The sequence below is a fragment of the Python bivittatus genome, unplaced genomic scaffold (assembly GCF_059951505.1).
Source record: "Python bivittatus isolate LINGU-HERP-01145 unplaced genomic scaffold, Pbiv_v1 ctg000070_np1212, whole genome shotgun sequence".
NCBI classification, from domain to species: domain Eukaryota; kingdom Metazoa; phylum Chordata; class Lepidosauria; order Squamata; family Pythonidae; genus Python; species Python bivittatus.
Genome location: NW_028277034.1, coordinates 36596789 through 36613835, shown reverse-complemented (window position 1 = coordinate 36613835; position 17047 = coordinate 36596789). Strand labels below are relative to the sequence as shown.

The 17047-nt window shown below is 47.8% G+C and overlaps 1 protein-coding gene across 1 annotated transcript; it reads right to left on the bottom strand.

Annotated features, from left to right (window-relative positions):
* Positions 1–5265: 5265 nt before the first annotated feature.
* PITX2 (paired like homeodomain 2) lies at positions 5266–14509 on the bottom strand. The gene is made up of 3 exons (XM_088132978.1): positions 13626–14509; positions 11046–11251; positions 5266–7295 (listed from the first exon to the last, which is right to left on the bottom strand). The coding sequence occupies exons 1-3, from the start codon at positions 13888–13890 to the stop codon at positions 6732–6734; spliced, it is 1035 nt and encodes a 344-aa protein (XP_087989104.1). The 5' UTR covers positions 13891–14509; the 3' UTR covers positions 5266–6731.
* Between the last annotated feature and the right edge of the window lie 2538 nt (positions 14510–17047).

The window sequence follows — 17047 nt, the reverse complement described above, 5'->3', positions numbered from 1 at the left end:
ACTCAGTATGAATTACATTCTAATAAGCAAGTCTAGAGATGCATTGCACAGCAAAGAACTGGTGTTTGCTTACTGGGAAGTAAGTCTGCAGTCTTAAATACACTTTCTAAAGAGTGTTAGGACTGTAAAAATCCAGACTACCACTAGAGATCACCAAAGAGATATACAAGGTCTGGGTCCCTGCTATTTAACAGTCATCCAGATTTTTGCTGGATAGACATGATTTTAAGTAGGATTTGCTCATTAAGGGGGAAGCCTAATGTTGTTACCAATGGTAATAATGGTATCTCAAGACATATATTCCAGTCATAAACCTGGTTATTCCTAAATTAGCCAAACTAGTACCTTGATGGAAGACCAGGATGAAATGCTAAGACTACAGGCTAGACTGGGAAAAAGGCAGTGAGCAAAGGCTTTCATATCCCTGTCAAGAAAACTACACTTGCATGTCCATGAAACTATCCCCTGGAAGAAGACTCTGTGTTTACCTCTTGATATTCCAAATACTTATCTAATGTATCTTGGCTTCCTCGCTTTACTTCTTACTTGAAAAATTCCATGGCAAGTAACCAATTTATTGCCATGTACATGTACTGAGCCTAGAATTGTCACCCATTGAGTGCTTGCTTAGTTTGATTTGAGAACAGCTGTCTATGGACGTTTGCAAATATTATGTAAATATTGATTGAAGGTGATCCATGATTATGATAACGTTATTACTGCCCTGTTCACCCAGCTACCACTTCAAATCTGCAGCCGTTCATTTGCTGGGAAGGCAGTTGTAACTGAGTAGATGCTACCAAGGAGTATGTCATTTAAGCAAGAGGGCTTGCACTGAAATCTAGGAAATTTGGTGATCTGAATGTCAGGGTGTCTAGTAGCAAAACAGATTCAATCCAAGAATAAACTGGGGGATTATGGTGAAGGTCACACCGTGGCAAATGGGTGAGAGATGGACCATCTGATCATGTCTGTGTTTGTTCCCTTGCAAGTCTCACTGAATTCATGTGTATGTGTTGGGAAGGAGTATTTGCTCACCCCTTGCACTACTCTGTATGGTATGCATGTGTGTAAAGTTAAATTTTAGCATTCAGTTAATACACTCTTACATCATTTGAAAGGTGAAAATCCTTCTAGTTCACAATTCTTGACAGTTCTGTTCCATTAGGGAAAAAGTTAGAGCAGCATCTGTATATCTGTATATCTCAAGTGGCATTTTGCTTGGATGCCTATGTACTGAACCTGGATTAAAGACTGTGCTGCTTTATGTGTTTGGGTCCTGGTGAACATTTACTTAGAACTATCTTTCTAGGAATATACATGTTGTGCTCATCAAAATGTAGATGCATTAAAACGCTGACATAAGATACACATGTACAGTTTAAATTAATAAACTTATACAGTACTGTGTTCCAAGGTGATATTTTTCATAATTAAGCAGTTTAAAAATTAAATGAAAATATTGTGTCTTCCCACCAATTCTGTTTTTGTAGGAAATTCCTCGTGCGATCCTGCCACTACTAAAATAAATTCCTGGCATTCTTCCACCACCACCACCACCACCCGCCGTTTTTAAAAAATTGTTAATTGCCCTTCAAACCCAGCCAAGGTTGAGTCTTTAACAACATACTTTGCCATTAACTGCAGAATGTAGAAGAACTGAGATTGTCTATTTGGGGACAAAAGGAACTTGCATAATCCGAAAATGTAACCTTAATAGTCAGTATTTAAGGGAGCGGAGAATATTGGACTGAATTTGTTTTTTTGCCGCCTGTAACACGAGGCGATCTTAAACAAGCTTCCTCAGACAGAAGTCCTACTGAGTACAACAAGACTTAACCTCCAAAGTGTTAAGAGATTGCAGGCTTTATGAATTCCGATGCTCTATTAAGGATCACAGAAGCCCGACAAAGTTACAATTCGTGCCTGCCTGCCTGCCTGCCCGCCTGCTAAGAAATGTTCACACTCCCCATAGATCTACAGCAGTCCAAACCCTTGTATTTTTCCCTCTTTACCTCAATACCCACCCCCAGTTGAGTTCAGAGTCTTGCCGCATTCAGACGAGCTGCACCTTCGGAATCGCTCCATAGCTGGGTGACCAATTCGGGGAATTAGAAGATTCCACGCAGCGGCTCTGCTTGCAGACTGGACCTCTTCCAGGCCTTGCACGCGCACTGGGACGCGCCCAGCTCTCCCTGCCTCCTGCCTGCCAGGGCCTCCGACGGAAAGGCAGAGAGACGAGGGCGGCGGGAGAGCTGCTCTCCGGACTCGAAAGGGTGGGGAAAGGGGAGCAGGCACTCCGCCGTCTTTTTTCCTTTCCTTTCCTTTCCTTTCCTTTCCTTTCCTTTCCTTTCCTTTCCTTTCCTTTTTTTTTTTTTTTTTGTGGATTGCGATGTGGATTCCGAGCCAGACAGCCCTGTTTGTTCACACGCCTGGGCTCAACCGTGGGGATCTCGCTGGTGTTTTTAATAGACTCCTCAAGGGAGCAGCCGCAACTCCAGGAGCTTAATTGATGGCCTGGTGCTTAAGACGTGCAACTTTGAAAAGCAATGTGGATTTCTTCTTTAGAGTCCAGACTTTCTCTCCTTCTCCCCACCCCATCCCTCTGCATTCCCCTTTCCCCCTTCCTGCCCCAACAGCTCGACCTGTTTCCAATGTCGCCCGCGATTCTAATAGAGAGTCGGGGCTGCCACGCTGCCAAACGGGAGTGATTTACTACCGATTAAACCCCAAATGGGATTGTTTTCTCTCCTTCCTTTTTTGTGCCATCAGCGTTCCCTGGGGGGGCGGGTGGAGAGCGAGGGGGAGAGAGAGTCATCACCCCCTTCCCATTTCTGGCCAAGGAGAGGGATTAAGGCAGGCAGAAAACTCCTGGGAAGCTTTCCTGGGTGGGGCAGGAATAGTTGGCCACGCAGGGCCAAAGAAAAAGAAAACCGCGTCAAATGAGGCCGGGAATATCTCTGCCTGGAGTCCTGTACCTGCTGGCCTCCTGTTTAAGCCAATAAGATGTTTAAGCCATAAGCAAGATGTTTCTTGGGAGCCAAGCATGGTTCACCAGTCGATTTAATAACGTCAGAATCCAGCATGGGGATTGATTGGATTCGATGTATGGTCTAATGCACGTGCATTTATGCCCCATTGCCAAGAATGAGATTACAGACACACACCAAGGCTGCAGTCCTGAAGCCGGTTATGTGGGGAGAAAGGCCCACTGGAACAAGCATCTATAGGGTCACTCTGTAAACCTGAAACTCTGTAATCCCTGAATGGTAAGTAAGTAAGTGCAGTGATTTCTCTGAGACTTGTTTCCAGGTAAGTTTCCTTGATACTGGAGCCTGGAAATTCCCTGGTTACGGCCCACCAGTCCATCCCCAAATAAATGGGGAGCAATAGAAACACGTTTGAATGAGCAGAATGGGCGAAAAAGAGGAATCGTCCCCAGGAGTTCTCTTCTTCTTTTTTAAAGTGCTGGTTCGGGCTGACCGCAACTGGATTAATAATTACCATTAATTTAAACACCGTGCACATGGCAGAACAACCGTAATAAATATCTCCCAGGCTCCTCATTCCCCAATTTGAAGTGTTGACAAGAGAGAATCAATCGATAGCAAACGCCTGGCGATGGAACGGGGTGATAAGGCAGAAAGTTCCCGATCCGGCTGCCTCTGGCCTCCTCCCCGCCCCCCCCCCCGCCCCGCCTTCAGCATAGCTGGAGCAGGGGCGAATTCAGAAGGCCACTCAACCTCCCACCCAGCCTTCCCACTCTAAGGCCGCCCACCTTCATGCCCTCCAGATGTGCTAGGCGTCAACTCTCAGCTGGGAAAGAGGAAAGTTGCTGTCCGATGCATCTGGAGGGCGCCAGGTTGGGCAAGGTTGTACACAATCAATTTGAGCCCAGATAAAATTCAGAAAAGATCGTTGTGATTTTGGAATCTCAATATTTAAACTTGAAAGTTGACAGGAGCGCATTTTCCATTGGGGTCCGGCTACTTTTACTTCTGGGTAAAATTTCCCTTGTGTTTGTGCTGATTCTTTCCACGGATTAAACAAGCAAAGAAATATTTAGGCTTTTACGTTTGGCCGGAACCGGAAGATGATAATCTAAGCATCTCAGAGTACCATCCGCTGGTGAGATCGGAGGCTTCAGCACTTCGGTTTTGCGCTCAGGGCCCATTTGCTTGATCTGGACCCTATAACACTGAGCCCACGCGTCTCTCGGTAGCTCGAAGGGCCTGTCTTCGCAGATTCTGAGTTTATAAATCCACCTCTCTTCTGAATCCTACTAAGTGGCGAGGGGTTTTGGGGGTGGAAGAGATGCGCCACAAGTCGTTGTCAAACCAAAGATGAGTGGTTGAATAGGTTTCCTGCCGCTGGATTTCACCGCAAAGCGACTTGCAAGTTTGCTTGGGCAGAGGCGACTTCAGGTGCTGAACACTTCCGGCTGTCCCTCTTCCATTATTCCTCCCTTCAGTTCCCCCGCCCTTCACTCGCTGTCCGGATAAGCAAGAAAGGAGAAGCTTTTGTGTTCAGAGGGGAGTCTAGTCTGCTGCTCCCCCTCCCCAGGACAAAGAAGGGGGAGAAAAGGGCCTGGCCATCATCAGCAAGGGACATTCATTGGGGTATTTCTCTCCCTGCTCTTCGGCCGCGATGCAGAGCAGAACAAAGGCACGTCTGGGTGCTGGGCTTGTTGGTAAAGTTACAACATATCAAAACCCGCACACACCCAAATCTGGGCGTCGGGGGAGAGATGGGAGGCGTTTCAGTTTGGGTTCTCCAGTCCTTTGCCCATATCCGATGGATGTGCATGGAGCTTTTCCTTTCTCTCCTACTCTCGTGTTTTTGCTCGTTTCATTTTAAATCCTTAGTCTGTCCCTCTGTCGGAACCTCTGGGCTCGGAGAGCTGGTGGGATAATTCATCCTGATTTGCGTCATCCTCCCGCAGACATGTAAAGGATAATCCGGCATGATTTTAAGAACCAGTAGCTCAAGAACCAGTAGGTCCACCTCGCTGGGAGCCAAACATTGCAACAGATTGCAGGTCCAGCCCCCGAAAGGAGACACTCAGTCTTCCCAGCCCAGCCCAGCCCAGCCCAGCCCGCTTATTCCCCCTCCCCCACCACCGGCCCACAAGGGAATCGCGGATCATCCTGGTTTGGAAGAGAAGGGGGCAGAGATCTGTCCCCCCTTAATTAACAGAGGAAACTCGGTTAAAAGGGGTGGAGGGAGAAAGAGACAAAAAACAGCGGGGGAGAAATGTTAGGCTATTTGATCATTTTATTGGTTCAGTTATTTGTATTAGGCACACTCCGGCCAAGGTTCAGAACTGTAAACCCCAAGGTTTAAAAGGGGAGGTAGAAGAGCAAACCTTGGTTGGGAAGTCAGTTCTGCGGATTTCAATGAGGCTTGCTCCCGAGCAACGGGAGTTAACGTTTGGTTTCAGTTTCTCCAGGGAAAGTCAAGAGAATCAAACCTCTTTTGGATTGTACCCATTCAGATATTGGTTAATTCGATCCATGAACACAGACTTTATTCTCCTGGTCCTGAAAAACACCCTCCACCTTTGCCTGATGAGGACTGGCACTCTTTAAACCTCATTCATATTGCTATGCCAGAGATATACCTCAAATGATAAATTCAGATATTTTCTAACGTTCTCAGGCCTAAAGGCTGTAACAGAGGTTTGATTTTTACTGGAAACACACCCCCTCCCTTTTTTTAAACAGCAGGTTGGGTAAGAGCTGAGTATTATTCTTCATCAGTACTTGGGAAATTCTCCTGCTTTAATTCATTCAAAATTAAAAAAAAAAATCCAGACCAAACTGTATGCTGTATATTTTACTCCCATGAAAGAAAACACATTTTTCCAATGTTGTCTGAAAAGGAAAACACTATACGAAATGTTATACACAGGGTATGTTTTACATTGCAGTTTCAAAAGTCACCATTGCATCCACCAGAGGTACTATTCTAAAACCGATATTCACACAATGGGACTTCCTTTTTAATAATAATAATAATAATAATAATAATAATAATAATATTAATAATATGTTAGAAACATACAGTGTCGCATTTAGTATATACATTCCCTTGCTCGCAAGCGGAAAAAAGAAAAAAGAAAAGAAAAAGAAATCCCTACTCTCTTGTGTAACATGCTTTATTTTAAAGCCTAACTTTTAAAAACACTGTGGAGATATTACTAACAACTGCTTTTATAAAATTAATTTGACATTTCGATATATATATACATCCTTTCCCGTCATTTTTTTCTTTTAATGTTAACAATGCTAAACATAAAAAATAACAAGCTTATAGGAACATTAAAATGTCATACCATATCCAGTCAAACGTTTGTCCGTATTTTATATATATTTATAATATATGTCCTTGTCGCTGTTGGGAATATTTCTTTCCCACTTTTAAAAACTCTTTCCATTTATTTTAAGGAGCCGAAGAACATCCTTTGAAAAGCAAGGAACGCCGTGATTTCAGGGGGTTCCCTTCTCTCCCTCCCCCTCCGCCTGGGTATATTTAATTCGGCCGTCTAACTGCTGCTCCTCCCGCCCCCCGTAGTGCCCGTATACTTTGGATTGAACGTTCAAGTCCTTGGATGCCGAGGCGAGACCTCCCTCGTCCCTTCCGACTTTCACGCGCGATTGCCTGCCCTTCTCCCCCGCCCCTCCCCCCAACGCAGCCACCCCGAAGCCCGGCCGAAGAGGCTGGCCTTTCTCTCACACCGGCCTATCCACGGCGTACTGGCAGGCGCTCAGATTGGAGGCTGGGGTCTGGACGCTGGCGTAGCCGAAGCTGGAGTGCTGCTTGGCTTTGAGTCTCAGGCTGGCCAAGCTAGAGTTACACGTGTCCCGGTAAACGTAAGGGGGGGTTGGCGGGGCATAGGGGCAGGCGGGCGTGGGCACGGCCGAGTTGAGCGAAGGGTTGCTCAGGTTGTTCAAGTTATTGAGGCTGTTGAGGCCGGAGCCCGGCACGCCGGTGACCGCGGAGGGCACCATGCTGGAAGACATGCTCATGGACGAGATGGAGTTGGGGGGCGAGAACATGCTCTGCGAGGACAGCGGGTTGACGTTCATGGAGTTGAAGAAGGGGAAGCTCTTGGTGGAGAGCGACGCGGAGGTCAACCCCTTGGCGGCCCAGTTGTTGTAGGAGTAGCCCGGGTACATGTCGTCGTAGGGCTGCATCAGCCCGTTGAATTGCGGCCCGAAGCCGTTCTTACAGAGTTCCGCCTGCTGGTTCCGCTCCCGCTTCCGCCACTTGGCCCGCCGGTTCTTGAACCAAACCTTAAGGAGAGGGAAGAGAGAGGGGGAGGAGGAGGAGGAGGGAAACAGGGCGAAGGAGAAGCTGGTCACTGCGGGGGAAGCCAAAGGACCCCGCGCACGCGACCCCCAGCCCTCCGCGACCCCCGCACTACGGGGCTTCCCGGGCTCCCTCAGCGAAGGGAAGGGGCAAGCCAGCTCCACAGACCAGGAGGCCGCCCCCCAACTTCTTCGGGCGCCGCCCTCTCCCCCTCCCCTCCCCCTCCCGCTCCAGCCTCGGACTTCACTCATCCAGGTTTTTATTTTACCGAAAATCTTTTTAGGCCGCCTTAAAAGAATGTAGGCCCTTCAGCTGAGCCTGAACAATAAACGCGAGTTGAACGGCAATCTGCACTCCTAGGCCGCCTCCTGACGCGGCCAATAAAGCCCTGCAAGGCTCCTTTACGGGAGGTGGGGAGGGGGGGACTTCGGAAGGGCTGCCCGAACGTGAAATGTACCGTTATTTATCTAACAAGAGCCCCTCCTGGCCCTCCCATTTTTCGAGAGAGGGGCACCACTGAAAATCTTTGCAGCCTCACAATCATAAGAGATGGTTCTTGCCCTCAACAAGATTCCCTTCCAAGGAAGCCTTAAGCAACCTGCCCGGAAAGTGCAAACCCCTTTTGCCTCAACGTGTAGGGGCCTGGGCTCCAGGGTTAAGGCCCAAGCCCCATGAAAGAAGCAAGGCTCTGTCTGCAGAGACCTACCCCTGCGTCAGTCTGAACACCTTTTCCTTGGATTTTGCTGAGGTCAGCAAGGTTTACTTGCATGGAAAACCTGTTTAGCCTAGAATGTTGCACCTTTCACGCAAACTGGCCCATGGAGCAAACAGAGTTTTGTTTCTCCGGCTTTATTAACATATTTATAGCTACATAAACAAACCAGTTTACCCTGGCATTTACATTCCAGTAATAAGCACACTGGAGCTGGCCTACGCTGAATCTAAGAAATAGCTTCTCCAGAGAGGGGCCAATCTCCTTCTCCTTAAAAGGGACAAAAATGCTTATCCGAAGCTGACTTTGAGACGAGGATGACTTTGTTCCTAGCCCTGACAAAAGATCTGTTGGCGTCCGAAGGCAAAGATAATTCATAACAAATTCTGATACCTAGCCAAGAAAATGTCCTATGTATCTACTGGTTGGTTTTCACCCCACGTTTGTGCCATCTCTTCCTTGCTTCGCAGCCCATTCATTTTGTTCCGAGAGGTAATCTTGAACAAAAGGGAAGAGCTCATTTTTTCCACTCCACACCTCAAAGTTCCCCCTCCCCGACCTCCAAAAGTCTAACGCAGCAAAGTTAATCTATTTTAACACCTATTTTCTACACAGGAGAGGAATAACGATTCTAATGATTATATTAATAATCCAGGAGTAGCATGAAATTTAAATCCGGTCAATGTTTTCTCTCCAGCAACCAGGAAAAAAAGTCAAAATAAATATCGGGCAGGAAACCTTCTAATAAATCTTTACCTTAACAGCTTGTAATAGCAGTGACTTTCTTTCATGTGCTAATCATTAGTAGACCTAAGCCACATCCACCCCAGCTTCTCCTCCTGTGCTTTTGGCAAAGTTTGCTCTTTCACAACGGGCGAAGGACGGGCGCCTCCACCGCGAAGACAAAGGCGAAAGGTTTGCGCCTCCTTCTCCAATCCACATCCTCAGTAGGCCTGCTCTGCCAACCCACCTCCTACGACCTTAGTATGTGGATTCGAATTGTCGCTAGTCTCCCCTTTTGTTGACATGCAGCAAATCTCCCTCGTAGCTGGACCCTCTGCTCTCCCCCGCCCCACACCAGTTGAAGCAAAGGCCAGCGTTTGTAATGCCCTACATTCCCCAAACACAGAGATGGCTGCTCCAGATTGCAGACAACCTGCAGGGGCAGATCATGTTTCTGCCATCTACAACTGAGGACCGAGCATCTTTTCAGGGCCTCAGGAGCTGAGCCACACACTTCTTGAGCTGGGGATCGGTCTGCAGCATCATGGACAGCTGAACTGCTGAAGCTATGTTGCTCAGTTTTGAGCAAGACCTGCTTCCTTAGTCCAAACTGCATTTCAGGCGCTTGGGACGACAACCCAACACATTCTTATTATACAGTAAACCATCCTAGATGTGGTTTACTGTTGATTAGGGCCACCATCGTAGCACAACTGGAAATCTGAGTACAATTGCATCGCCCATCAGAACACAAAAACACAGAGGAAACTTGCCTAGAACCACAACAGCAGCAATAGCAGAATCTCAAGAGCAATAATCCTATTAGGACGAACCAAGATGTCGCAAAGACCCGGGGAAGGTTGCTCAACACCGCATTGTTTCTGAGAGGGCAATTCTCTAAGTGGAGGACTTCAGTCCAAGATCAGCTTAAATGCAAGCATTCCAGTTTAAATGGATTGTACGACAAGAATTCCGGGATAATTGTCTGGGGAAGCCTCCTTATACTTTTCCATATTTTTCCCAGTTGCTTGTTTAGTTCTGCTAAAGGTTGAGCCCCAATGCCTCCGATTTTTAATTTAAAAACTTTGGGATGTATATAGTTTCCGAGCTTTGCAATTAGAAGGGATTCTGCAAAAGAATAGTAAGGAATGGATTTCGTGTTAATTTAATCTAGGAAAGACTTTACATTGGAAATGCAACATTTTATCGGAGATATTGGTCACTTTCTCACAAAACAATGTGACTTTCCACTCTACACCTCAGTTCCAAAGCCTCAGAAGAAGAAACACGGAGTAAGTATGGCTGAATTCAAAAGTCGTCCCTTTGCACAGCAACTGTTTTAGAGTGTCTTCCTCACTCTCTTCCAAGAAAACAACCGGGTTGGTTTAACCCCCCCTTTTTTTAAAAAAAAAGCGTTCCTCTTTTCTGTGTGTGTGTGTGTATAAAACAACAATAGTGACAACAATGAAACAAGCTGAGCTCTGCTTCTCTCTCCCCTTCTTCATTTCACTGGCTTTCACTGAACCCCTTGGAATGAAATTCAAAGGTTCACTAACCAACTTTCCCGACTCCAAACAGTAGTGATTATTCAGACTCTACGTAGCTTTAGAATCACTAATCCCATCGAATTAACTCTACAGTCTAGAGAGACCTATCCACGGACTGCTGCCTAAAACTTAAACTCGATTCACACAGGGAAAATTCGAGCGGCACCGGATTCCATCGGATTTTCCTACAACGAATGGTTTTGAGCTACAACGAATGGTTTGAACTACAGAAGTGCCCCCTTCTCCTTCTTCTTTGGCGCACTGGGGAGGCTTCCCCCCCCCTCCCTCCGACTGAGCTGCCTGATCCTGCCGGATTTTAGGGGCTTTTAGATGGAGCCATAAATCTAAGGCGAGAAGCGGGACGGGGAATAAGCCACCAGAGTTGTGAAAGTGGAGGGAAAGGAGGGAGGGCGGCGGGGGGGGGGGCAAAGAATGCAGAGAAGGGCGCGTCGCGGTGCCTGGGAAGGCGGCCGAGGCCTGGCGTTTGGCGCATTTGGGCTGGGCGCACGTCGGAGCCTGCCCTGAGCCGCTTTCTTGGCATCCCGTTCAGAACACGCTGCACAGCCGCGGCCATCCATTATCTTCGGAGGAGAAGGCAATCTGTCAGGGCCTGACAGACAGAACCGAGGCGCTGCGCCGGGCCAAAGCCCGCCTCGCTGGAGGCGAAATCGAAAGCGGCGGCCAGCGGCTCCGCCGCCTCTCCCAGCGAAGTCCCGCCCAGCGGCCCCCAGCGCGCCACGGAGCTCCCTTACCCTGACTCTGGCCTCGGTGAGGTTGGTCCAGACGGCGATCTCCTCCCGCGTCGACATGTCCGGGTAGCGGTTCCGCTGGAAGGTGGCCTCCAGTTCCTGCAACTGCTGGCTCGTGAAGTGCGTGCGCTGCCGCCGCTGCCGCTTCTTCTTGGACGGATCTTCGGCGCCCGCGTCCTCATTCTTGCTCGGCTGGCTTTTCTCTTTTTCTGCGAAGGAGAGCAGCCTCGGGTCAGGGGCCCGTTGGGGGGGGGGGAGGGAGGGGGAAAGGCGCGCGGCACGGCGGGGGAAAAGGAGTCGCCCCGTCCCTCGGCCGGCAGCCGGCGCTGCGCAGGCCAGCCGCCGGGAAAGGCTGCGTCCCGAGCCCGCTTCATTTCAGCCCGCGCCATCGAAATTCAAGGGGACTCAGCGTACACGACCCGGAACGAGTCAGAGCCAAAGCGATGTGGTTTGGAATGAATAGGGACCACTTTTCTTTAAACAAAAAACAAACAAAAAAAGCACTCGTGTACCTGTTCGCAATCTGTCAGGCACAGGAGCTTTGGGGATGAGAAGAAGCGGAAACCCGAAGGGCTGCTGAAATGAAGGCGCTCCCTTCCCAGCGAAACAGACTCATCCGAGAATGCGAGAGCGCGAATGCGTCTAGGTGATGAACGCCACAAGGGTGAGAAGTGGCTTCCTCGTGTGTGTTTGTGTGTGTGTGGACTTTCCCAGGTTTTGGAAAAGATTTTCCAAAAGCATAGGATGAAAACGGGAAAGGAAGGAAAGAAAGGGGGATTCCCACTACAAAAATACCTGCTTAGACTTGGAACCGAACATCGATTGTGTAAATTAATCACTCCTTAACCGTTCAAACTTCCAGGTCCAAGCAGGTTTACTGTGAGTATTCCAGGGATTGCTCACTCCTTCCCCCCTTAAGCAAATGGTTTCATTGCAATTAAACATATAACCATTCGTGGTTGTAGTGTGACAGTAGAGTCTGAACTGACAAATCTTCTGTAACATAGAACATGGATCTACTGACAAGAATAAGCTCCACTGTACTGGTTTAAGGTGCGTGCGTGCGTGCGTACACACACACACACACACACACACGAACGTTTTTGAAAGGACACACAGCTGTGTGTTCATTCAAAATTGCCTATCAAGATTTTGAGGAGACCTAATATTACCTTACATATTCTTACATTTCTAGACATGCCCCCTTTGGGGCAGATACAGGAAGACAGCATCCAGAAATTATGTTGAATAATAGATTGCAAATTAGAGAGTTGATCTCGACTGATACAAACTACTGAAGGGAATAAATGCCAAATGCCTCAAAAATCTCTTTGGAGGTTCAGTCAGACAGAATCCTTTCAGAAGCAGTTGTTTTATACACAACAGTGAGATAACAATATGAACTGTAGTAGATGTCTATGAATCTAACTCATATAAAGATAGATATACAGTTCTCTTTAGGTCTCAAGGTTGACCTTTATATAAATTAGACATGTTTATTTCTGAGTAATAATGGCTTGACCTAAGTATAATGTGAAGTGGTCATTCCAATCCATGGTCCATATCCACCGAAAACCTATATTGTTCTACTCAGCAGAAGGCCAACCTGTATCGGTGGATTTAGTCCCAAATAAAATGTACATAGCGTTAACCCAAGACTTGGAGGTTCAACCCGAAATAAAGTTAATCATATTTATTTGCAAGTAAGTCCCATTCAGTTCTTTGGGACTTAGATGGTAATCCTTTCTCCTTGGGCTGTACTGCATATTCTGACTCAGAAGTTTCTAAGCTATTGCACACATGAACTGTAACTGCAATTCAATTCTATGCACATTCATTCTAAAGAACACCCAGCTAATCTCAATGGAACTTACTCTTGAGTAAGCACACACAGAGTGGTGTTGTCTTTCAGCAGCATGTATATATGTTTAGCAGAACTCCTGGCTTCAGTGGAGCTTATTGGAAAGATGCTGTCTTGGAAACTTGCATGGGGGCTTACAATGAATTGGTTTCAGGTTTTCTAAATTCTGTGCTCTTGGGATCACACTGATTTCCCTAACACTTTAATCTCCGATTCTGGGTATCTTGTTATTCCAAGAGCCCACTCCCCCCCGGTTTTAAAGTAATTTTCAGCAAGGAAAGTTCAAGCTACTGCAATTTCACACAGATACATAAACTCTACTTAAATCACTGTGATACCCCTGGAAATTGTTGCTCTGACTGCTTTCACCTTAGTGCCCCACGCTCCTGTTGGGTTTGCTGCCAGGCTAGCGTCTCTCCCTTGCAAACACAAATATCGGCCCAGAAGATGAAATATAAAAATTGCCCCCATTCTTTGCCCTCTCTATATCAAAGCCGCAAATACCTGCCACAGTCTGATTCGCGTTCCCCAGGAGTGGAGAATTGCTTTTTGTTGATATTCGTCTGCAATTTTCTACCTTTCTAATTTGTAACTACGGAAATAACGGATCGGGTCCACAAGCCACTATCCCGCGTTGCCTCTGCAGAATAATGGTGAAGAGGGTCCCAAAAGTGAGGGGCTGGGGAAGGCTAGTGAATGGATTGGGGCGAGAAATCCCTTACCTGCGGCCTCGGGGCTGGAGGTGTCGGAGATGGTGTGAACCTCCAGCCGATGCTTGGCAGAATCCAGGGCCGATCGCGGCTGGCCAGGCGTCAGGGCTGAAGCCATAACCAGGGCCGGCTGGTGGTGGTGGTGATGGTGGTGGTGGTGGTGGTGGTGGCAAGACGAGGAGGCGGAGGAGGAAGAAGAGGACGAAGGGGAGGTGGAGCAAAGCTTATTCCCGGCTCCCAAACGCTCCAGGCTGAGCGGTTCTTTCAGGCAGTTCATCGAGCGTCGCCAGCCAGCCAGCCCGGGCGGCCGGGGGCTGCACGCTGGCGGACAAGAACCCCGGTGAATGAGAGTGCGCCGCTGTGAGGGGCGGAGGCAGCCGCAGCCGGTGGCCCAGGAGCGACGGCTGGTAAAGCCCCCTAGCCAGAATTGGCTCTTTCCCGGCCGGTCCGCAGGTAGGCAGTCAGTCCCGTCCGAGCCTCAAGGCAGGGAAGCCCCCCGCCCGCCCCCCGCCGAGTCCCCTGCCAGGCTTCGCCGCATCAGCCTCTGCAAGCGAAGGTCCCGCGGCAGAAGCGCCCCCGCTGGGAGAGCGTCGGCAACCTGGGCCGTAGACTCCCAAGGCGAACGGCGCAGACCATTAATAATCACCAGGCTGCCGGCCGGGCCAAGAGCGGGCTCGTGGACGGGCCGGCCAGCCGATCGGGCGCAGGTAGAGTGTAGTAGATCCAAAGCGAGGGTGACTGCAAAAAAGCAAGCAATTCCGGCGCGAGCCGCTCGCGCTCTTGCCCGGCGGCAGCAGCGACTTTCCGTCTCCTTCTGTGCAGCTCTGCGCCGGGCGCGCGCTTAGAGACCAGGGCTCCTCACTAGTTTCCCTGTTTGCCTAACATCTTAAACCCAGAGGCCGCCTTCTCGGGGCAGTGATATCACCCGGCCCCCTTCTCTCTCCTCCTTCCATCCTTCCCCCGCTGTCGAGACTCGCTGCTGAGAGCAAGACTGACGCAGAGCGCAGCCAATCCGAAAGCGCAATGCCCAGGCGCCGGCTATAATAAGAACAGCCTATCAGAAACTTAGGGCAAGGCTCAATGGAACGCTTCGCTGTTCGCCCCTCTCTCCCCCCCATCCCCAACATCCCCTCCCTCTCGTCAAGTTTTCAAGCCATGCATTGCAAGTCAGCAAAGGGAAAATGGGAAAATCTAGGGACGGAGAGGAAATCCGTCGACGAGGCAATCTTATTACCTAGCTTTCAACCTGCAAAAATGCTTTCGCTTGCATTTATTTCGGAGACGCCTGCAAGCGGACCCGAAAGAAGTCCTGGACCCACTCAATAACCCAAGCTAGAAGACTTAAGATCTTCAAATCACTCCCTAGTACAAAGGACCTTTCCTTAGGTTAAAAGAAAGCAGGTATCCTGGAGGAGAAACGCAGCCTTGACAATTTTTGTCGCAACCTTGGACCCTTTGTTTCAGTGACTCAGAACAGAAACTGCACTTTTTAAAACAAGCAAAACAAGCAAAGGTGATCCAGGAGGAGACGGCCGTAGGAAAGCGTAGAAAAGCTTTTATCCGCTTAGGACCTCTGTGGTTCACACGGCTGTCAACTGCTATTATTACACTGAAGTAATATACTGTACAGTGTAACAAATGTCCCCAAATAGTTGCAAATATGATTAAAATTCCCGGTGGCTTTTAACTAATTCAGATAATTTTCACTGATTGTAATGTATTTTTTTATAATTATTTATCCATCAAATTCTGAAAGATCTTTGCAGTTAAACATATTTCATTCTTTTGTTTATAAGAAGCTAGTATCCAGCAGAATCCGGAAAAAACAAGCATAATTGGCGGTTGAGCCCATTTTTCCCCAGTAAAACCAAAATTGAGGTTTTGTCTGCCTAATTTAATATGCCACTATACTTTTGCAATGTCATCTTTTAAAAAATCCCTAAAAGTTACTCGACAAAAACATCATTTTCTTGTATTTTACTTTACAATGATGAAAAATAGAGTACTTGTAAGAGGAATGAAAAACCTCTAGACAAACCATATGTTGAAGACGTTCTGTTTAATTTGGTTCTCGCTTGGCGATTAATACAAGCCAGGTAAGTGTCATAGTGAACGAGACTCACCCGCAGAGAAAGGACCTTAGAATTTATATGCTTTACTGAGCCTTTAGCAGGAATTAACACTGCATTCCTTTATTCTCATGGAATTATATTTCCCACCCGCAAATACAGCATTGCAACTTTGACAGGACAAAAATGGGGTTTAAATCTCTTACAAAAACACACGAATTTGAACTAGCGTGCTTACACACCAGCAGCTCCACATTTCAGTGAACAAAACTAAATAAAACAGAAACACCGCTCTTATTCTATCACTCTCTGCAGGTGAAATTGACTTTTCGTTTTTAAAGGGTGGTGCTATATTACAATCTTTAGGGAAAGGCAAGAGAATCTCGCGTAGACCTTGCTTTGAACCGAGCTGGAGAGACTTATCTATCCTATAGTCTCTCCCTTGAGTGTGTGGGGCAGGTTGAATAGCCCCAGAACAAGGTTTTCTTTCTCTCTCTCCCGCAAGATCCAGTCGACTATGGTACCATCGGTTACCTAAAACGGGTGCCTTGCATTCGTCCCTTAGTTATCTGGAAAAAACACCCTCTTCAATCCGGATTACCAGTTATTAATCCCGGGGAGTTTGTAACAGCAACAGCAGGAGCACCTCTCTGCCAAGGTTGACTCAACCTGGTGGATTACAGAGCTGGGCGCAGCCTCGCAGGACAGGACCCCCCGTGCCTCGGTGATCGGGATGAACTCAAGCAAACGCCGTTGACCCCCGGACGTTGCCGTGGCAAGAATGCATGGGCCAGTCACTTTCAACCCAGCCCCGTTTCCACCGCCCCCCTGTAAGGAGGGACGGTGCCGGACCTCTTCTCGCCTTCACTGCTAAACTCCACGTATGATTTTAGTAGTCTGTTTGGTTAAAAAAAAAAAGAGGTCACATTAATTTACACGCTGCTCATTATCCACTCTTTAAACGACGAGGCTTTATCCCTGAGATTTGGCAGCGACTTGCCTCTCCTCAGGACCCCTCAGCGTTTGGATGCAGACAATTCTCTTACATTTTTAGTGGATTTTAAGCTGATAAGACTCTAATTTGCTTAAGTCTTTTAAATAGGAGCTTTAAATGATTCTAGCTCTTTTCTTATTGAATTTCTTCTAATTCCCCCAAGATCATAAAGTATATGTATAAAGTAAATAGTTTCTCCCTCAGCACCGCCAGCAGATGACCTATAAGTAAATCAATAAGAATCTGGAGCTTTTCTTCACAATTTGTTTACTAACCATAGCCCGGTTCTCCTTAACCTCCCAGGGCTACGAGGGGCTACACACACCACGTAAATCCCTCCAAGCCTTATTAAAGCAACGGATGCGGCGGTG